This window comes from Phoxinus phoxinus (genome assembly GCF_949152265.1).
Source record: "Phoxinus phoxinus genome assembly, chromosome: 5".
Classification (NCBI taxonomy): domain Eukaryota; kingdom Metazoa; phylum Chordata; class Actinopteri; order Cypriniformes; family Leuciscidae; genus Phoxinus; species Phoxinus phoxinus.
The window spans coordinates 2540524-2557064 of NC_136880.1; the positions used below are offsets into that span (position 1 = coordinate 2540524).

Here is a 16541-nt window from a genome sequence, read left to right on the forward strand (position 1 = left end):
GGTAAAGGCAGCGTCTCTGAATGATTGGACCAGGCTGCAATGCTTTGGACACAGGCTGCACCTCGCCATCGGTAGGTTAAAACATTTTGTGCATTTGCATAATATTAATATTTTAATAAATATTTATATAAACCCACTTGGTATTATATTAATATTATATTAATTATTTTTGTTTATATATATATATATATATATATATATATATATATATATATAACAAAAATAATTAATATAATATTCATATAATAGTGCATAATTATATTTTAACATTATACTACTGTAATATTTGCCTATATTACTGCACAGTAATGTTGCATTTGCGTTTAGAGAATTTGCCTCTGTTCAGTTGTATACCCAATGCTATTTTAATGTTACATTTGTGTTAAATGATGTTCAATCAATCCTAATCAAGCATTTCAATAGTTGTAATGATAGTTGTTCAGTGTGTGTGGGGAGAGAGAGAGATTTATAGATGAAATTAACTAATAATATCTTACAAATTTGTCAACAGAAAAAAGTGTGAAAGACCCTTGAATTGACCGTGCTGTTGGCGTATGCAAGAAGATTGTGAGTGCCTTTTCATACTCTTGGAAAAGAAGAAAAGAGTTGAAGAAAGCCCAGGCAGAGCACCATCTTCCCTTTCATCGGCTCATCACAGAAACACCAACAAGGTGGGGGTCACGCCAGATGATGATCCAGAGGGTGCTTGAACAAGAGAAGGCCCTATCACAGGTACTGAAAGCAGACAGGAAAACCAAACACCTGGTACCCACTTGGCAAGATACAGATGTCTTGGAATCTATAAGCCGGACCCTCGGCCCACTGCTGGAATTCACAGACGCGCTGTCTTGAGAAGATTATGTCAGTGTGTCGTACATAAAACCTGTTCTCCATCTTTTCAACAACACTGTTCTTGCTGCACCTGATGAGGACACAGAGCTGACCAAGGACATGAAAAGAGTCATCCTAGAGTACTTAAACGAGAAGTACTCAGACCCAAAAACGGTTGACCTGCTGTATATGGCCTCCTTGGTCGACCCACGGTTTAAAGATGCATATATAGCTGATGACCGCCAGGAGTTCATCAACACCAGAGCGGTAGCAGAAATTCTGTCACTGTTGGAGGTGCAAGCTGCAACGGTCAGAGAGCCACTGCCACACACAAGCACAGAAGCTGCAGCTGATGGTGCTGAAGCAACTGTTGAGAGGCAATCAAAGAAGGTAAAACCAGGGGGGCAGTGTTTCGGAAGACACTGAAGCATCCCCGGGCGCCGCCATTGGCTAGCGGACCCCCACCTGCTGTTAGCATTCCATTGACTCCCATTCATTTTGGCGTCACTTTGACAGCGAATAACTTTACATCTGAGGCGTTTAAAGACACCGTTTGTCCATTGTTTATTTCTAAAGAAACACGAAAATGTATAAAAGGCTCCATTACCTTGTATCTTACGTTATGGCCCCGTAGAAGCAGTTTTTGTAAAAATAGGCTAACGATTGCGTCATAACCGCGCGACTCTGTCGCACAAGTCGAGAAATTAGCGTATGGACGGGCAGAGAAGCTCGCAAGCAATCGGGAGGACGTGGAGGCATAAAGTCAAGGGAGAAACCCATAGAGATTGATAAAGTTGCTCCCGCTGCTAGCTCATGGACAGCTAATGCTCACGCTCTCCGTCTCTGCGAGATTCGGAAGGGAATGATTCAGATTTCTCTCGGCACAGCTACTAGAAGACCTACAGGTTGCTCACGTCACATCTACTGTACGTCGTCAAGCTCAGTTTGAGCCTGCGCAGTTCGCCTGGCGATCAGGAAGTGAGTGCTTCTAATTGACTTCACTTCTCTCCGTTGAAACCTATGGGGTCGCTGTGTCCAGTTTATATACTGTCTATGGGTAAAACGGAGCATGGGAAGCTTTTTCAAAAAGGCCTCCGATGGCACAGCTGCTCTCGCTGACAGAGAGGTCATCGAAGTGGAGCTAAAAAGTTACCTGCAGACAATGCAGGTTGATGGAGAGACTGACCCACTGGACTGGTGGCGGCTGCACCAAGCTAATTTTCCAAGGGTGGCTAGACTGGCCCAGAAATATCTCTGTATCCCGGCCACAAGTGCTCCTTCGGAAAGGGCATTTAGCTTTTGTGGCAACATTGTTACATGCCACCGGTCTCTGTTGAAGCCAGAGACTGTGGACAAGCTTGTGTTCCTGGCTAATAATCTTTAGGGCCTTACAAATGACAAATGGTGTGTATTATACAAATTCTCAGTGTTGTGCCTGATTTTAGGATTCTTTTTAACTGAGAAGACACCAGACAGTTTTTCTGTTCTTTGCATATTTTGTGTCCTTTAAGACACTTTTTGCACTTTTTACTGTATATATGGCATGGCTCTACTGTAAAGAAACTTGTATACTTTAAAAAAATTATTTTGTTGACGTATATGTCCCTTATACTGGAAGTATTTTATTTATTTATTTATTTAGTGCTTTCATTTAGCACTTTAGAATGTTTTCATTTGAAGTATCTGTGCAGTACACTTGGAAGAATTTTCTTTATTTAAAATAGCCATGCCTAATACTGGAAGTATATCCCTAATTCACGGTGTCCGTTCCTCTATTAACAAGACACCAGTTTTAATTTCATTAGGAGAACAAAATGTTTAAAACCAAATGTGTTACCTTAGGCTGCAGGTTTGAAATATGTTTTTATTTAAAGTATCTGTGCATTACACAAAATAATTTTCTTTGCCTAATTAATACTGGAAGTATTTTCAGTACAGTGTGTATGTTGTTCCTTAACTAAAAAGACACCAGTTCTCTCTGCAACTTGGGTGGCATTTAAGAACCAAAGACTTAAACAAACTAAGTGTAGTGCCTTTTAGAAGGCCATTTATCTGCAACATTGTGTTGTATAGTTGCAGTTTTGCTTTTGCACAATAAATGTTCTCAAAACGACATACAACGTTTCTTTATTTCTTAAAATAAAAAATAAAAAAAAATGTAGCAGTTTGGCTTTCCTAAGGGTCTATATAGCCTGTTCTGAAATGGTTCTATTATAATTTATATATCGCAATATATATCGTTAGCGCAAGAGGCTGCAATGTATATCGCAATATGGATTTTAGGCCATATCGCCCATCCCTAACTGGCAGTGTGGAAAACACGGAAAAATAAAGGTTTGCAATTGGCAACTGAAGAAATGTGCAAGCGGCTTGTAGCAGGGAGGCTTAAGATTGAATTTGCATTTTATAGGTTGACAAATAATTTATTTGTTTTTTTGTGATATATGTTGTGTTGATGAAGTGTTGTGCATGTTACATGAAGATCAGTTTGTTTTGCCATTTTAAAAACATTTTAAAGGAGGTTTTATAATAATAAGAGTACAAATGTATTTATAGTAGTGGTGGTTATGGTTCATAATTGTGAATATTTTTTTTTATAAATAAAGGTATTGTTAAACCTCTCTCTCTCTCTCTCTCTCTCTCTCTCTCACAAAGAGACTAATGAGACTAAGTATCTCCTGTACTAAAGTGTTTTCTCTCTCTCTGTTCTTTGTGTCATCAGTGTAAGATCAGGCTCACATGTGTCCAGCTCTGTGTCTCTGAAGAGTGACTGGTCAAAAGGTGGAAGACCACCAAACTTCAGTGAGAAAACACCATCATCTAATAAAAGGTATTTTGTGTGTTTACATTACATTATATGGTTGTATTATTTGTCCACAGTGGTGTATGTGATTGAACTTGACTGTGTAAGGTGATTTATAAAACTCATTCCAGTAACACAATTACACAGGCAGCCACAAGGAGGCATAAATTCACTATGGAAAATAGATCATGCAACTAAACATATCCATCCATCCAACCATGGTCATGAATGAGCAAATACACATATATACTGCATTTGATTACTATTTGCAACATTAAACATTTTCAAATGAGACTAAGTATCTCCTGTAGAAAAGTGTTTTCTCTCTGTTATTTGTGTCATCAGTGTAAGATCAGGCTCACATGTGTCCAGCAAAACACCATCATCTAATAAAAGGTATTTTGTGTTACTAACTTTTCATCACACATTGACTGTGTTTAAAAGTTGTATCAGTGAATACCAATCATGAAACATGTTTAGATCAAACATTTGTCAGAGTATTCACAGCTAATGCTTATTTCTCTTTCTGTAAAATATCAGTTAGTATTTTATTTTACTAATTTGATTACAGGCTTCAATGTGGAACATTAGACTCAGACGTTCAGACTCACAGGAACCACGAGAATTTCAAATACAATCTTCTAGGGATCTTCCAGGTAGGAAAACACATTTTTATAAATGTTTAATATTTCTAACAAATATGTTATTGAATAAAGACATTTAATAATTTTTTTCTTGATAACTTATTTTTCCTTTAAAACACATTTTAGCACAACTTGGTTAGCATGTTAGTCTTTTAACTGGATTTTGTTTATGTACATGTCTTATAATTATTGAATAAATAGTGTTGACCAAATGTAGATGTACAATTTGTCATAAATTGTGTTATTCTGTCATTTCCCTTACTTTTGTTTGTAGGATCTTGAGAACAAAATAATCACATTTTTGAGGAATGAACTGGAGAAGTTAAAGAAAATATTACAAAAAGAGAACACCCAACACTTTGTGAAGGACTTTATTGAGAACAGATCCAGTATCAAGAAATCAGCTCTTGATCTCACACTACATTACCTGAGAGAGATGAAGCAAGATGAAGCTGCTGATGCTCTAGAAGGTGAGAGACTCATGATCATCTGTCAGATTGTCTCTTATAAATGTAGGAGAGAAAATGAAGACTCAAACTCTCTATGTTCTGTTCCTGTGTTTAGATGAGCTGTTCTTCATTCCTCAGCTGAAATGTGGCCTAAAGAAGAAGTATCAATGTGTGTTTGAAGGAATTGCAAAGCAAGGTGACTCCACACTTCTGAATAACATCTACACAGATCTCTATATCACTCAGGGTGGCAGTGAACAGGTCAATACTGAACATGAGGTGAGACAGATTGAAGTGGCTTCCAGGCGTCATGAAGCACAAGAGATACAGGTTGAATGCACACATTTGTTTGAAGCGCCTGAACAAAACAAGGAGATCCGAACTGTACTGACAAAAGGAATCGCTGGCATCGGGAAATCAGTCTCTGTGCAAAAGTTTGTTCTGGACTGGGCTGAAGGAAAAGAGAATCAAGATATCAGCTTCATATTTCCTCTTCCATTCAGAGAGATGAACTTAAAGGAGAAAGAAAAACTAAGTTTGAAGGACCTTATAACTCAATTTTTCCCAGAGACAAAAGGAATGAACCTTACAAGAAGGAATCAATTCAAAGTGCTGTTCGTCCTTGATGGACTGGACGAATGTCGCCTTCCTCTGAAGTTTGATTGTAATGAGACGTGGCGTGATGTATCGTCACCAGCCTCTCTGGATGTTCTCCTAACGAACCTCATGAAGGGAAATCTGCTTCCTTCTGCTCTCATCTGGATCACCACCAGACCAGCAGCTGCCAGTAAGATTCCTCCTGACTGCATCGACCGGCTGACAGAGATACGAGGATTCAGCGACGCACAAAAGCAAGAGTACTTCAAAAAAAGATTCACTGATGATATTCAAGCCAACACAATCATAGATCACGTTAAACAATCAAAGAGTCTCTTCATCATGTGCCACATCCCCGTCTTCTGCTGGATTTCAGCCACTGTTCTCCAGAACATTCTGGAGGAGAAAAGAAATAATGATGTGAAAAACACTCAGGCTGATGAGATCTCTAAAACACAGCAGGAATCAAACACTGAAGACACTCCCAAGACTCTGACACAAATGTACACACACTTTCTCCGCTTTCAGATCCAGCAGAGCCGCCGAAAGTATGATGGAGAATACACACCAGATGTTTCCTGGGATAAAGACGCCATCCTTTCACTGGGGAAACTGGCATTTCATCAGCTGGAAAGAAGCAACCTGATCTTCTATGACACAGACCTGGAAGCCTGTGGTCTTGACTCCTATAAGGCATCAGTGTACTCAGGCATGTGTACCCAGATCTTTAAGGAGGAAACAGGGATCGTTCTTGGGACCATGTACTGCTTTGTTCACTTGAGCATTCAAGAGTTTATTGCAGCCCTTTATGCACATCTGTTTCTAGACATCAACAAGACAAGTGTGTTTGATCATGAGTCTACAGAACCGGAGAACAGAAATGAAACCATGATTGATTTTCTCAAGACTGCAGTGGACAAGGCGCTCGAGAGTGACAATGGACACCTGGATCTTTTCCTTCGCTTCCTCCTCGGTCTGTCACTCCAGTCCAATCGACGACTCTTACGAGGTCTGTTGACACAGCAAGACGGCAATGACCAGAGCAACAAGGAAATAGTTCAGTACATCAAGCAGAAATTAGAAGATGATCTTCCTGCAGAGAGATCCATCAATCTGTTCTACTGTCTGAATGAACTGAACGACCAAACTCTGGTGAAAGAGATTCAGACCCACCTTAGCAAAGGAAGTCTCTCATCTGGTGACCTTTCACCTGCCCAGTGGTCTGCTTTAGTCTTTATGCTGTTGACATCAGAGGAAGAGCTGCAGGAGTTTGAGCTTCAGAAATTCAAGAAATCAGACGAGTGTCTCATTAGATTATCGGCAGTCATCAAAACTTCCAGAAGAGCCCTGTAAGTCTTTTAATATATTTTGTCATGTTTAGCTCTCATCTGAAAAATGCATTTATCTACATTACTCTATAGTGATTCCGCATCATAAACATGAGCCTATACCTGTAAAGCCTGACATATGACTTTTTTTTTGTGTAGACAGTTTATCAAACCTTAAGACAAAATATTAAACTTTTTTTCAAGACCACGTCTCTAAACATAAACAAAACTCAGCGAATACTATTCACTCAGACATGAGATATATATCTCTATAATCATTTAAGTGTGTAGTTTTAAATTATCTAACTCAAAACTAAAACAAATATTCTCTGTTTATGTAATCTATATAAAAAGAGAGAGAGATCAGCCGTTCTCATTATCGTTTTGGCAGCTCATTACTCTGCTAATTTGACACGCCCATGGAGAGCGTGCACTAGATAACCTGAAGCAACACATGCAAACCAGTCAACGCCCACAACAGCTGGATAACTGTAGCCTACTTTATGTTGAGGCGCTGTTAAGGAATAATAATATTGTGATAATCCTGGAAGTTTTACCTCAAACGTGCTGGAGTAGCCTAACAACGTATCCAGCTGCAGATCATCAGTAAGTGCTTTGTTCTAATCACCATATGAAATGGTGTCTGCAAACCGCACAAGACTGTTTAAATTTGAATCGCGTTTCTGTGTTTGAATGAATTAACCTTTAGTTTAGCTTTTAGCAAACTATCTATATTGCCTACTGAGATGAGTAAAAATCGACTGAATACGTTGAAATAAAAGTCTTTGTATAAGCAACATATTAAACTGCAAATTAAAATTTATGCCCTAATATATATTATAAAAGACGATATGTTACAGGCAAAATATGAAAGACAACATTTCGTTTTGGATAAATTATTAAGTTTTTACTGCCACATCAAAACATAATTTACAAGGTGCATTAACAAAATCTTAAAAGGTCAATATAAGCCTTCTCTTTAAATTATTTTTGTGTTTTATTAGTGACAAATTTAGGGAGAGGATAGCCTACATATTCCAAAACTTTCTGAAAATACGAATGAGAATTAACTGCACAATTACTAGAAATGTTTACCTTGGATATTATACAATTTGCAAGCATACGAAGTTTGTGGGAAAAATACACTTTTTTTCAATATGTTTCCAACTCTGAACCAATTCTGTAGTAATATATACATATAATGTATGTGTGTGTTGTCTTTGCATTCTTTCTTGTGGCTCAGTGACACCTGAATGAAAGGCTCATTAGTATGTAGCATTAGCATACAGGTCTTTGTCTTCAGGTGTGAATTAGGACATTATTCATGACCTTGTTGGATTATTCACGCCCACCTGCATATTGCCTTTCCAAACAAAAAGTGTCTTACAAAATTTGGTCCCACTTTATATTAAGTGGTTTTAAGTACTATGTACTTGCATAGACAAATAAGTACAATGTACTTGTTGTGTTCAGGTTGTATTGTAAAACACTTTTGCTGCTATTGAGATGTGATACTGGTAAGGTTACGGTCAGGTGTGGTGGTATGGGTCGGTTTAAGGGTGGGTTAAGGTGTAAGGGAAGGGTCAACTGTGTAATTACAAATGTAATTACATCAATTAATTACAGTTGTAATTGCATGCAGGTATTTTAAAAATATAAGTACAATGTAAAAACATGTATGTACACAATAAGTCCATTGTATCAAATTATTCATTTCAATGTAAGTACATAGTACTTAAAGCCACTTAATATAAAGTGGGACCCAAAATTTAAATCAATCTATTGTTTAATGTGAACATCACTGCAATCAGTTTCACCACAGATATATGGAGTTCAGATGTAAGCCATGTGAGCATGCTTAGCCTCACGGCACAGTGGATTGATAAGGACTTCAACCTGGTGAAGACAGTGTTGCACTCCCAGGAGTTTGCAGGTACCCACTCAGCATCTACCATCTCGGAGGCATTTGAGAAATTGTTCCAGACGTGGAAAATCGACAAAACCAGAGTGCATGCTGTCGTGAGAGATAATGCTAGGAATATGACGAAAGCTATGATGGACAGTGGTCTGGCTAGTTTTGGCTGCATGGCGCACACACTGCAACTGGCTATTCATGACGGTGTTTTTAGCCAGCGCAGCCTCACGGATGTTGTGGCTATTTGCCGAAAAATCGTCGGCCACTTTAAGCACTCCCCCCTCGCCTATTCACGTCTCCAGGCTGTGCAGATCCAGTTGGGAATGAAACCAAAAAGGCTACAGCAAGATGTTTCCACTCGCTGGAATAGTACATTTTATATGATAGAGAGCTTGCTGGAACAAAAGCGCGCACTTGCTACATATGCCGCAGATTACGACCTCCCGGCCACTCTCAGTGCGCAGTGGCAATTAATTGAAAACTTTATAACACTCCTCTCCCCATTTGAACAATAACGAGAGAAAATAGCTCATCAGAAGCATCAGCTGCAGATGTCATCCCCTCTGTGACAGCCCTGAGACGTCTTCTGAGTAAGCAGGCTGAAACAGACCACGGCGTTAAAACAACAAAGACCTCATTATTAGAGGCTTTAAGTAGACGCTTCGATCAAATCCAGTACGATCCTATGTTCTGCAATGCCACCTATTTGGATCCCAGATACAAGGATCGTTACTTTGATGAGGATGTTAAACAACGCGCTCGAGAAATACTTGAGGCACACCTGTTGCCTGCTGCCGATGCAGAGGACGTGACGCGCGATGGAGAGCGCGCACATCACATAGAGCGCAAGAGGCAACGATCCGACAGAGCAGGGCCCTCCCTGCATGATGTGTTTGAGGAGATTCTGGAAGAAAATGGACCAGAGAGAACAAGTACCTCTGTATCCCAACAACTGGGTATTTTCCTGGCAGAGACCACTATTCCCAGAGGTGAGAGCGCACTCTGCTATTGGAGAAATAACCACCTGCGTTTTCCAGAACTCGCACAAATGGCACGCAAATACCTTAGTGCGCCATGCACGAGCACCGACAGTGAGCGCTTATTCAGCTCTGTGTCTCATGTCTTGGATGAAAAGAGAAATAGGCTGTGCTGTGACAAGGCAGAGATGCTTATCTTTGTAAAGAAAAACATGCATCTTATTAAGAAGTAGGCCAGAGATACAGCAGGTGACTTATTCAATTCAATTCAAGTTTATTTGTATAGCGCTTTTCACAATACATATTGTTTCAAAGCAGCTTTACAGAAAATGCATTTCAAAAATATACACACAAAATACAGTAAGTTAATCATAAAATTTAGGGCATAACATATTGCCGGCGTTGGGTCGTCTCTTCACAGGCGTCGAGTCGTCTCATCACAGGCGTTGGGGCATCTGAAGTCTCCATGAGAGGCTGGATACATAACTGGAGCTGACGAACTCTATTTGAGTTATCTCGGGACAGGCGTCCCGAGATAACAACAAAAGAAGGCAGATGGGAAATAATTAGCGTAGCTGCTGTTCATAATATGAATGCATTTGATCTGATTTAACTGTAGTATAAAAGGTATGAGATGCATCATGTGAATGCTTGGCTAAAGAGATGCGTCTTTAATCTAGTTTTAAACTGGGTGAGCGAGTCTGAACCTCGGACAATATCAGGAAGGCTATTCCAGAGTTTAGGAGCTAGATGTGAAAACGCCCTCCCTCCTTTAGTGGACTTAGATATCCTAGGTACGACCAGAAGCCTCGAATTTAGCGATCTTAAAGAGCGCGATGGATTATATGGCGATAGAAGATCTCTTAAATACACAGGAGCTAAACCATTTAGGGCTTTATAGGTCAGTAACAATACTTTGTAGTTGATACGGAACTTAATAGGTAACCAGTGTAGAGATGATAAAATTGGTGTTATATGATCATATTTTCTTGACCTAGTAAGAACTCTAGCGGCTGCATTTTGGACTAACTGTAGCTTGTTTACGGAGGATGCAGGACAACCAGCTAATAGAGCATTACAGTAATCTAGTCTCGAGGTCATGAATGCATGAACTAACTTTTCTGCATCAGAAACTGATAGCATATTACGTAGCTTAGCAATGTTTCTAAGGTGGAAAAAGGCTGTTCTTGTGACATTTGAAATATGATTTTCAAAAGACAAGTTGCGGTCTAGTATAACACCCAGATCTTTTACTGTAGAGGATAAAGTAACGGGACGTCCATCTAGATTAAGGTTGTATTGTAAGAGGTTTTGTGGGCAGTTTTTTGGACCAATCAGTAATACCTCCGTTTTATCTGAATTTAATAGAAGAAAATTACACGTCATCCAATATTTTATATCTTTAACACACTCTGTCATTTCAGATAATTTAGTGTTATCATCTGGTCTTGATGAAATATATAATTGAGTGTCATCAGCATAACAGTGGAAACTTATTCCATGTTTTCTTATAATATTACCAAGTGGCAGCATATAAATTGAGAATAGCAGAGGGCCTAACACAGATCCTTGCGGCACTCCATAATTTACTGACGTTATCTTTGATTTTTCCCCATTTAAATGGACAAAATGGTAACGGTCTGATAGGTACGATCTAAACCAGCTTAATGCCTGTCCCTGAACACCAGTGTAATTTTGAAGTCGATCTAAGAGTATTTTATGATCTATAGTGTCAAACGCAGCACTAAGATCGAGTAAAACTAGTATTGAGATACAGCCTTGGTCAGAAGCTAAAAGTAAATCATTTGTAATTTTAACGAGTGCAGTTTCTGTGCTATGATGTGGCCTGAATCCTGACTGAAATTTTTCATAGATATCGTTTTCTTGCAAGAAAGAGCACAGTTGAGCGGACACAACTTTTTCTAGTATTTTAGACATAAATGGAAGATTTGAGATGGGTCTGTAGTTTGCTAGGTTATTTGGATCTAATTGTGGTTTCTTAATAAGAGGTTTTATAACTGCCAGCTTGAATGTTTTTGGAACATGTCCTAAAGATAGAGACGAGTTAATAATATTGAGAAGAGGCTCTTTTCCACTACAGGTAACACTTCTTTCAGTAGTTTAGTGGGTGTTGGATCTAATAAACATGTTGTTGGTTTAGATGCAGTAATAAGTTTATTTAGCTCTTCCTGTCCTATAGTTGTAAAGCACTGTAGTTGTTCTTGAGGGGCGATAATTGAGGCTGAATCATAAGATGCTGTCAAAGATTGTACATTTACAATTGTGTTTCTGATGCTTTCTATTTTGTCAGTGAAGAAACTCATGAAATCATTACTATTAAGATGTAACGGGATATTTTGTTCAGGTGATGTCTGTTTATTTGTTAATCTAGCCACAGTGTTAAATAAAAACCTTGGATTGTTTTGGTTATTTTCTATTAGTTTGCGGAGATGCTCAGCCCTGGCTGCTTTTAGAGCCTTTTTATAACGTGACATACTGTCTTTCCACGCGATTCTAAAGACCTCTAAATTAGTTTGTTTCCATTTGCGCTCTAAGTTACGAGTTTCTCTCTTGATAACATGCGTAGCACTGTTGTACCATGGTGCTTTAGTTTTCTCTCTAACCTTTTTTAATCTAATTGGTGCAACAGTTTCTAATGTACTAGAGAAAATGGTGCTCATACTGCTAGTCATTTCCTCTAGCTCATCTGTTAGTTTGGGTTCACTGAGGAGCAGAGATAGATCAGGTAAGCTATTCAAGAATCTATCTATAGTAGTTGGAAGGATTGTTCTGCCTGGTCGATAACGCGGCGCAACATGGCACATTTCAGCCGTACGTAGTATGCAAGTTACCATGTAATGATCAGTGACATCATCACTTTGCGGTATAATATCTATATCGGTTGGATCGGTTCCATATGATATAATTAAATCTAGAGTATGATTAAGACGATGAGTGGGACCACTAACGTTTTGCTTGACCCCAAAGGAGTTTAGTAAATCTGTAAACGCAGCCCCTAACGCATCATTTGTGTTATCAACGTGTATGTTGAAATCTCCAACAATTATTGCCTTATCGACATTGACCAATAGATCTGAGAGAAAATCTGCAAACTCTTTTAGGAAATCAGCGTAAGGCCCTGGCGGTCTATATACAGTAGCCAAGGCTAGAGATAATAGGGATTTCTTTCTTACATCTGGGAGCGTAACATTTAGCACAAGTACTTCAAACGAATTAAACCTGTGGCCTGTTTTCTGAGTAACATTAAGAATATCTCTATAGATTGTTGCAACACCGCCGCCACGACCAATCAGACGGGGCTCATGCTTATAACCGTATCCTGGTGGAGTGGACTCATTAAGACCGAAATAATCATTTGGTTTAAGCCAGGTTTCAGTAAGGCAGAGTACATCGAAACTATTATTAGTGACCATTTCATTTACAATAACCGCCTTAGGTGTAAGCGATCTAATGTTTAGAAGACCTAGCTTTAGAAATTGTTTTTGTTCACTAATATTGAGATTTTCTGGTTTAATCACAATTAGATTTTTCTTAGATCCCGCAGTAGATTTATTGTTTGGCCTCACTAAACGAGGAATAGACACAGTTTCTATATAGTGTTCTACACTGGTACTTATATCAATTAATTTGGGACAGCAAAGAATGTGATTAGGACTTTGACTTACTAGTCATATGGTGTGTAACGTCTTGGAGATGTTGTCCGACAGAACAGCCGCTCCGATTCTGCTGGGGTGCAGGCCATCAGCACGGTAGAGCCTAGGTCGCTCCCAAAACAGATTCCAATTATTTACAAAGAGCAGTCTCTGTTCATTACACCATGACATCAACCATTAATTTAGTGCAAACAATCTACTGAACCTTTCTTGTCCTTGTCGGTACGTGGGAAGCGGTCCAGACACGACGATCTTTGCTTCAGGTGATGTTCTGCGTACCGTCTCGATCAGGCTCCTGTAGTCCCTCTTCAGAACCTCCGTCTGCCGCAGCCTGATGTCGTTCACCCCCGCGTGCAGCACGACAGCTCCGACGCGCTCGTCACCGTTCAGGATCTCGGGGACCTGCGCAGCGACATCGAGAACACAAGCACCAGGAAAGCAGTGAGTGCGCACCATACCTTTACCTGAGGTAGCGCGGACATGCCGGACCATGGAACTGCCGATGATCACAGCGTCGTCGCGTTCCGTCTCGCGAAGAGGGGAGAAGCGGTTCCGGGTGGAGATCTCGAAGACCGGGAGGGGCGGAGAGGTCCTTGCTCTGGTCCTGGCTCGTGTCTTCCGCTGTGGCATCATCCAGGGTCCATGGTGCTGTGTCGGTGTCGGGGTAAACGAAACCAGGGGTGCTCGGGTCCTGTGCAGAGAAATACACGGAGTAGAGGAGGCCGGAGTCGAAAAGTTACTAACCACTGACTTGTGAGCATCGGCGCGTGATGCTTCAAGCGCTGATCGTCGGTCTCGCAGCTCGGCCTGCCTCCCCAGCAGATCACGGATCTGCTTCTCCACGGACTCCAGCTCCAACCGCACCGAATGCAGCTCAAACGTGTCCTCACCTGCACTCAGAGGTAGACACACATCCGATGTATTCGCCATTATGACAGATGAACAATAAATTAGCAGTGATGCTACCAATATCACTACTAATTTAGGACTGAAATCATGGATAGAACCCGTATCCTTCCAGTGATTCGAGTTTAAATAAGACGGTCGATAGGCGAGACCACGCGTGCAAATGCTAGCGGGCTAACGTTAGAGATAGTAACGGAAGTTCGGAAAGTTGGATATAACCAGCGATATCAAAGCAATCCGAGTGTTTTTTATAGAGAGTAGTATCGGAGATATGTTCACACGCTGGAAAAGTTGAGAAAAATAGAGAAATGGAGATTCGACGGATCTCCAAACACAAACAAAGTGATTCGAAACACAAAAATGTGTAAAGAAGAAAATCAAGGATTTATGAATCAATTCGACGGAGCTCCAAACACAAACAAAGCGATACGAACACAAACACAACTCCAAACACAAACAAAGCGATTCGAAACACAACACAAACTAACAGTTAAGCGATTCGAAACACAAACACAAACAAAGCGATTCGAACACAACACAAACTAACAGTTAAGCGATTCGAAACACAAACACAACAAAGCGATTCGAACACAACACAAACTAACAGTTAAGCGATTCGAAACACAAACACAAACAAGCGATTCGAAACACAAACTAACAGTTAAGCGATTCCAAACACAAACAAGCGATTCGAAACACAACCTCCAAACACAACCAAAGCGGTTCGAGACACAGACACAAACTTCAAACACAAACAAGCGATTCGAAACACAGACTTCAAACACAAACAAGCGATTCGAAGCACAAGCACAAACACAAACTCCAACACAAACAGAGCGATTTCAGTGATTCGAGTGTAAATAAGACGGTCGATAGGCGAGGCCACGCGTGCAATGCTAGCGGGCTATCGTTAGAGATAGTAACGGAAGTTCGGAAAGTTGGATATAACTAGCGATATCAAAGCAATCCGATTGTTTTTTTTAGAGAGTAGTATCGGAGATATGTTCATACGCTGGAAAAATAGAAAATGCTAGTTTCTAAATGAGTGTAAAGAACAAAATCAACGATTTATGAATCAAGTCGACGGAGCTTCAAACACAAACACCCTTATGTGACACTTATGTGTCATTAATGATCAGAAGTGGAGGTACTGTTTTTGTTTTATAAGATGCCCCATGTTCCAGCCTGTGAGTTCTGAAACACTGTAATGTTTTATTCTGTATGAGAAATACACAAGGTGAAAGATAGCCCTATTTATGTTTGTATTTATGAATCACATAATTTATTAATTTTAATAACATATATTTTTTATTTCACTTGTTTTTGCATTTACACATTTGTATTTTAAAAAAATGTATGTATCAGAAAAATATTTTTTTATTGGGCCATGAAAATAATCTCATTGAAACCACTCAAATAATTTTGTTGGGCAATGTACTGAAACAATCTTTTCATTGATTAGTTAGCAGTCAAAGGTTTTTGAATGTTATTTTTCAGAAAATAATATATAATATATAAGGTTATAACTAATGTCAACCAGAAAGTGACATTAAAGGTTGTTTTTGTTTCATAAATTGGTCTGATTTAATTTTTGCTCATTCTAGTATAGTGTGATCAAGAGCCGAAAGAGGTCAACAAAGTGTCTTGTATGTTTCCGTGGCACAAAAGAAAGAATAAATAACAAAAAGAAAAAACATCGGCCAAGTTGGTATGTTAAACATCGGTATCGGCCCAGAATTTCCCAATCGGTGCATCCCTACTCAAAAATGCAAACATGTACATACATGTTGCATGTTGCTCACATATTATGATAGCCATGTTTGTGCTAAATAGTGTAATTACACCTTTGCAATTAATATGTTTATAAGCAACTGAAAAAAATACAAATATCAGGGCATGTTAAAACATCTCAAGGACCCCAAAAATACCTTGGTCCCTAGAGGGTTAAACGCTTATTTCTATGAGTAATTCTGTAGTTTAATGTAATTGTAACGGTCACCAGCTGGAGTGCCCTTGAGAGCCACCAGAGGGCACTCCACACCAGATATTCATGTTCACTCACAGACTACATCTCCCATCATTCTCTGCCTGGACTCATCAGCACTCATTATCACATTCACCTGTATCTCATCTTCTTGTTTAGTTCACCCCATATAAGCCTGGTTCACCCCATTACTCACTGCGAAGTTTCTCCACTGTGTATGTTGTCACACTGCATTTCCGAGCGTTTCTCCTGGTTTTCATGTCTCTTGGTTTTTTTGGATTTCTTGCCTGTTCCGTGGATTACTCTTTTGCCTCTGACCCCTGCCTGTTTTGTTTGTTTCTTTGTTTGGACTGCCTACCTATGTTTGACCTCTTGCCTGTTATTTGGATTACCCCTTAAATAAACTGCATTTGGATTCTCCACCTTCCTGTCT

The 16541-nt window shown here is 39.6% G+C and overlaps 2 protein-coding genes across 2 annotated transcripts in view; one reads left to right on the top strand and one right to left on the bottom strand.

The window, feature by feature from the left end:
* Positions 1-16541, top strand: part of LOC306998035 (NACHT, LRR and PYD domains-containing protein 12-like) — a 69669-nt gene that overhangs the window by 20884 nt on the left and 32244 nt on the right. The window contains exons 3-7 of the mRNA XM_079611767.1: positions 3554-3661; positions 3980-4030; positions 4206-4290; positions 4553-4748; positions 4843-6673. Of these exons, the coding sequence (XP_079467893.1) occupies positions 3554-3661; positions 3980-4030; positions 4206-4290; positions 4553-4748; positions 4843-6673 (2271 nt within the window). The remainder of the gene's footprint in view (positions 1-3553; positions 3662-3979; positions 4031-4205; positions 4291-4552; positions 4749-4842; positions 6674-16541) is intronic.
* LOC306998051 (uncharacterized protein) lies at positions 9880-16523 on the bottom strand. Its single transcript, XM_079611800.1, has 2 exons — positions 13231-16523; positions 9880-10046 (listed from the first exon to the last, which is right to left on the bottom strand). Exon 1 carries the CDS (start codon positions 14146-14148, stop codon positions 13396-13398), a length of 753 nt encoding a protein of 250 aa, XP_079467926.1. The 5' UTR covers positions 14149-16523; the 3' UTR covers positions 9880-10046; positions 13231-13395.

Excerpts from the sequence above, each read along its gene's own strand:
- LOC306998051 (XM_079611800.1), bottom strand. The coding sequence starts at position 14,148 with ATGGCGAATACATCGGATGTGTGTCTACCTCTGAGTGCAGGTGAGGAC.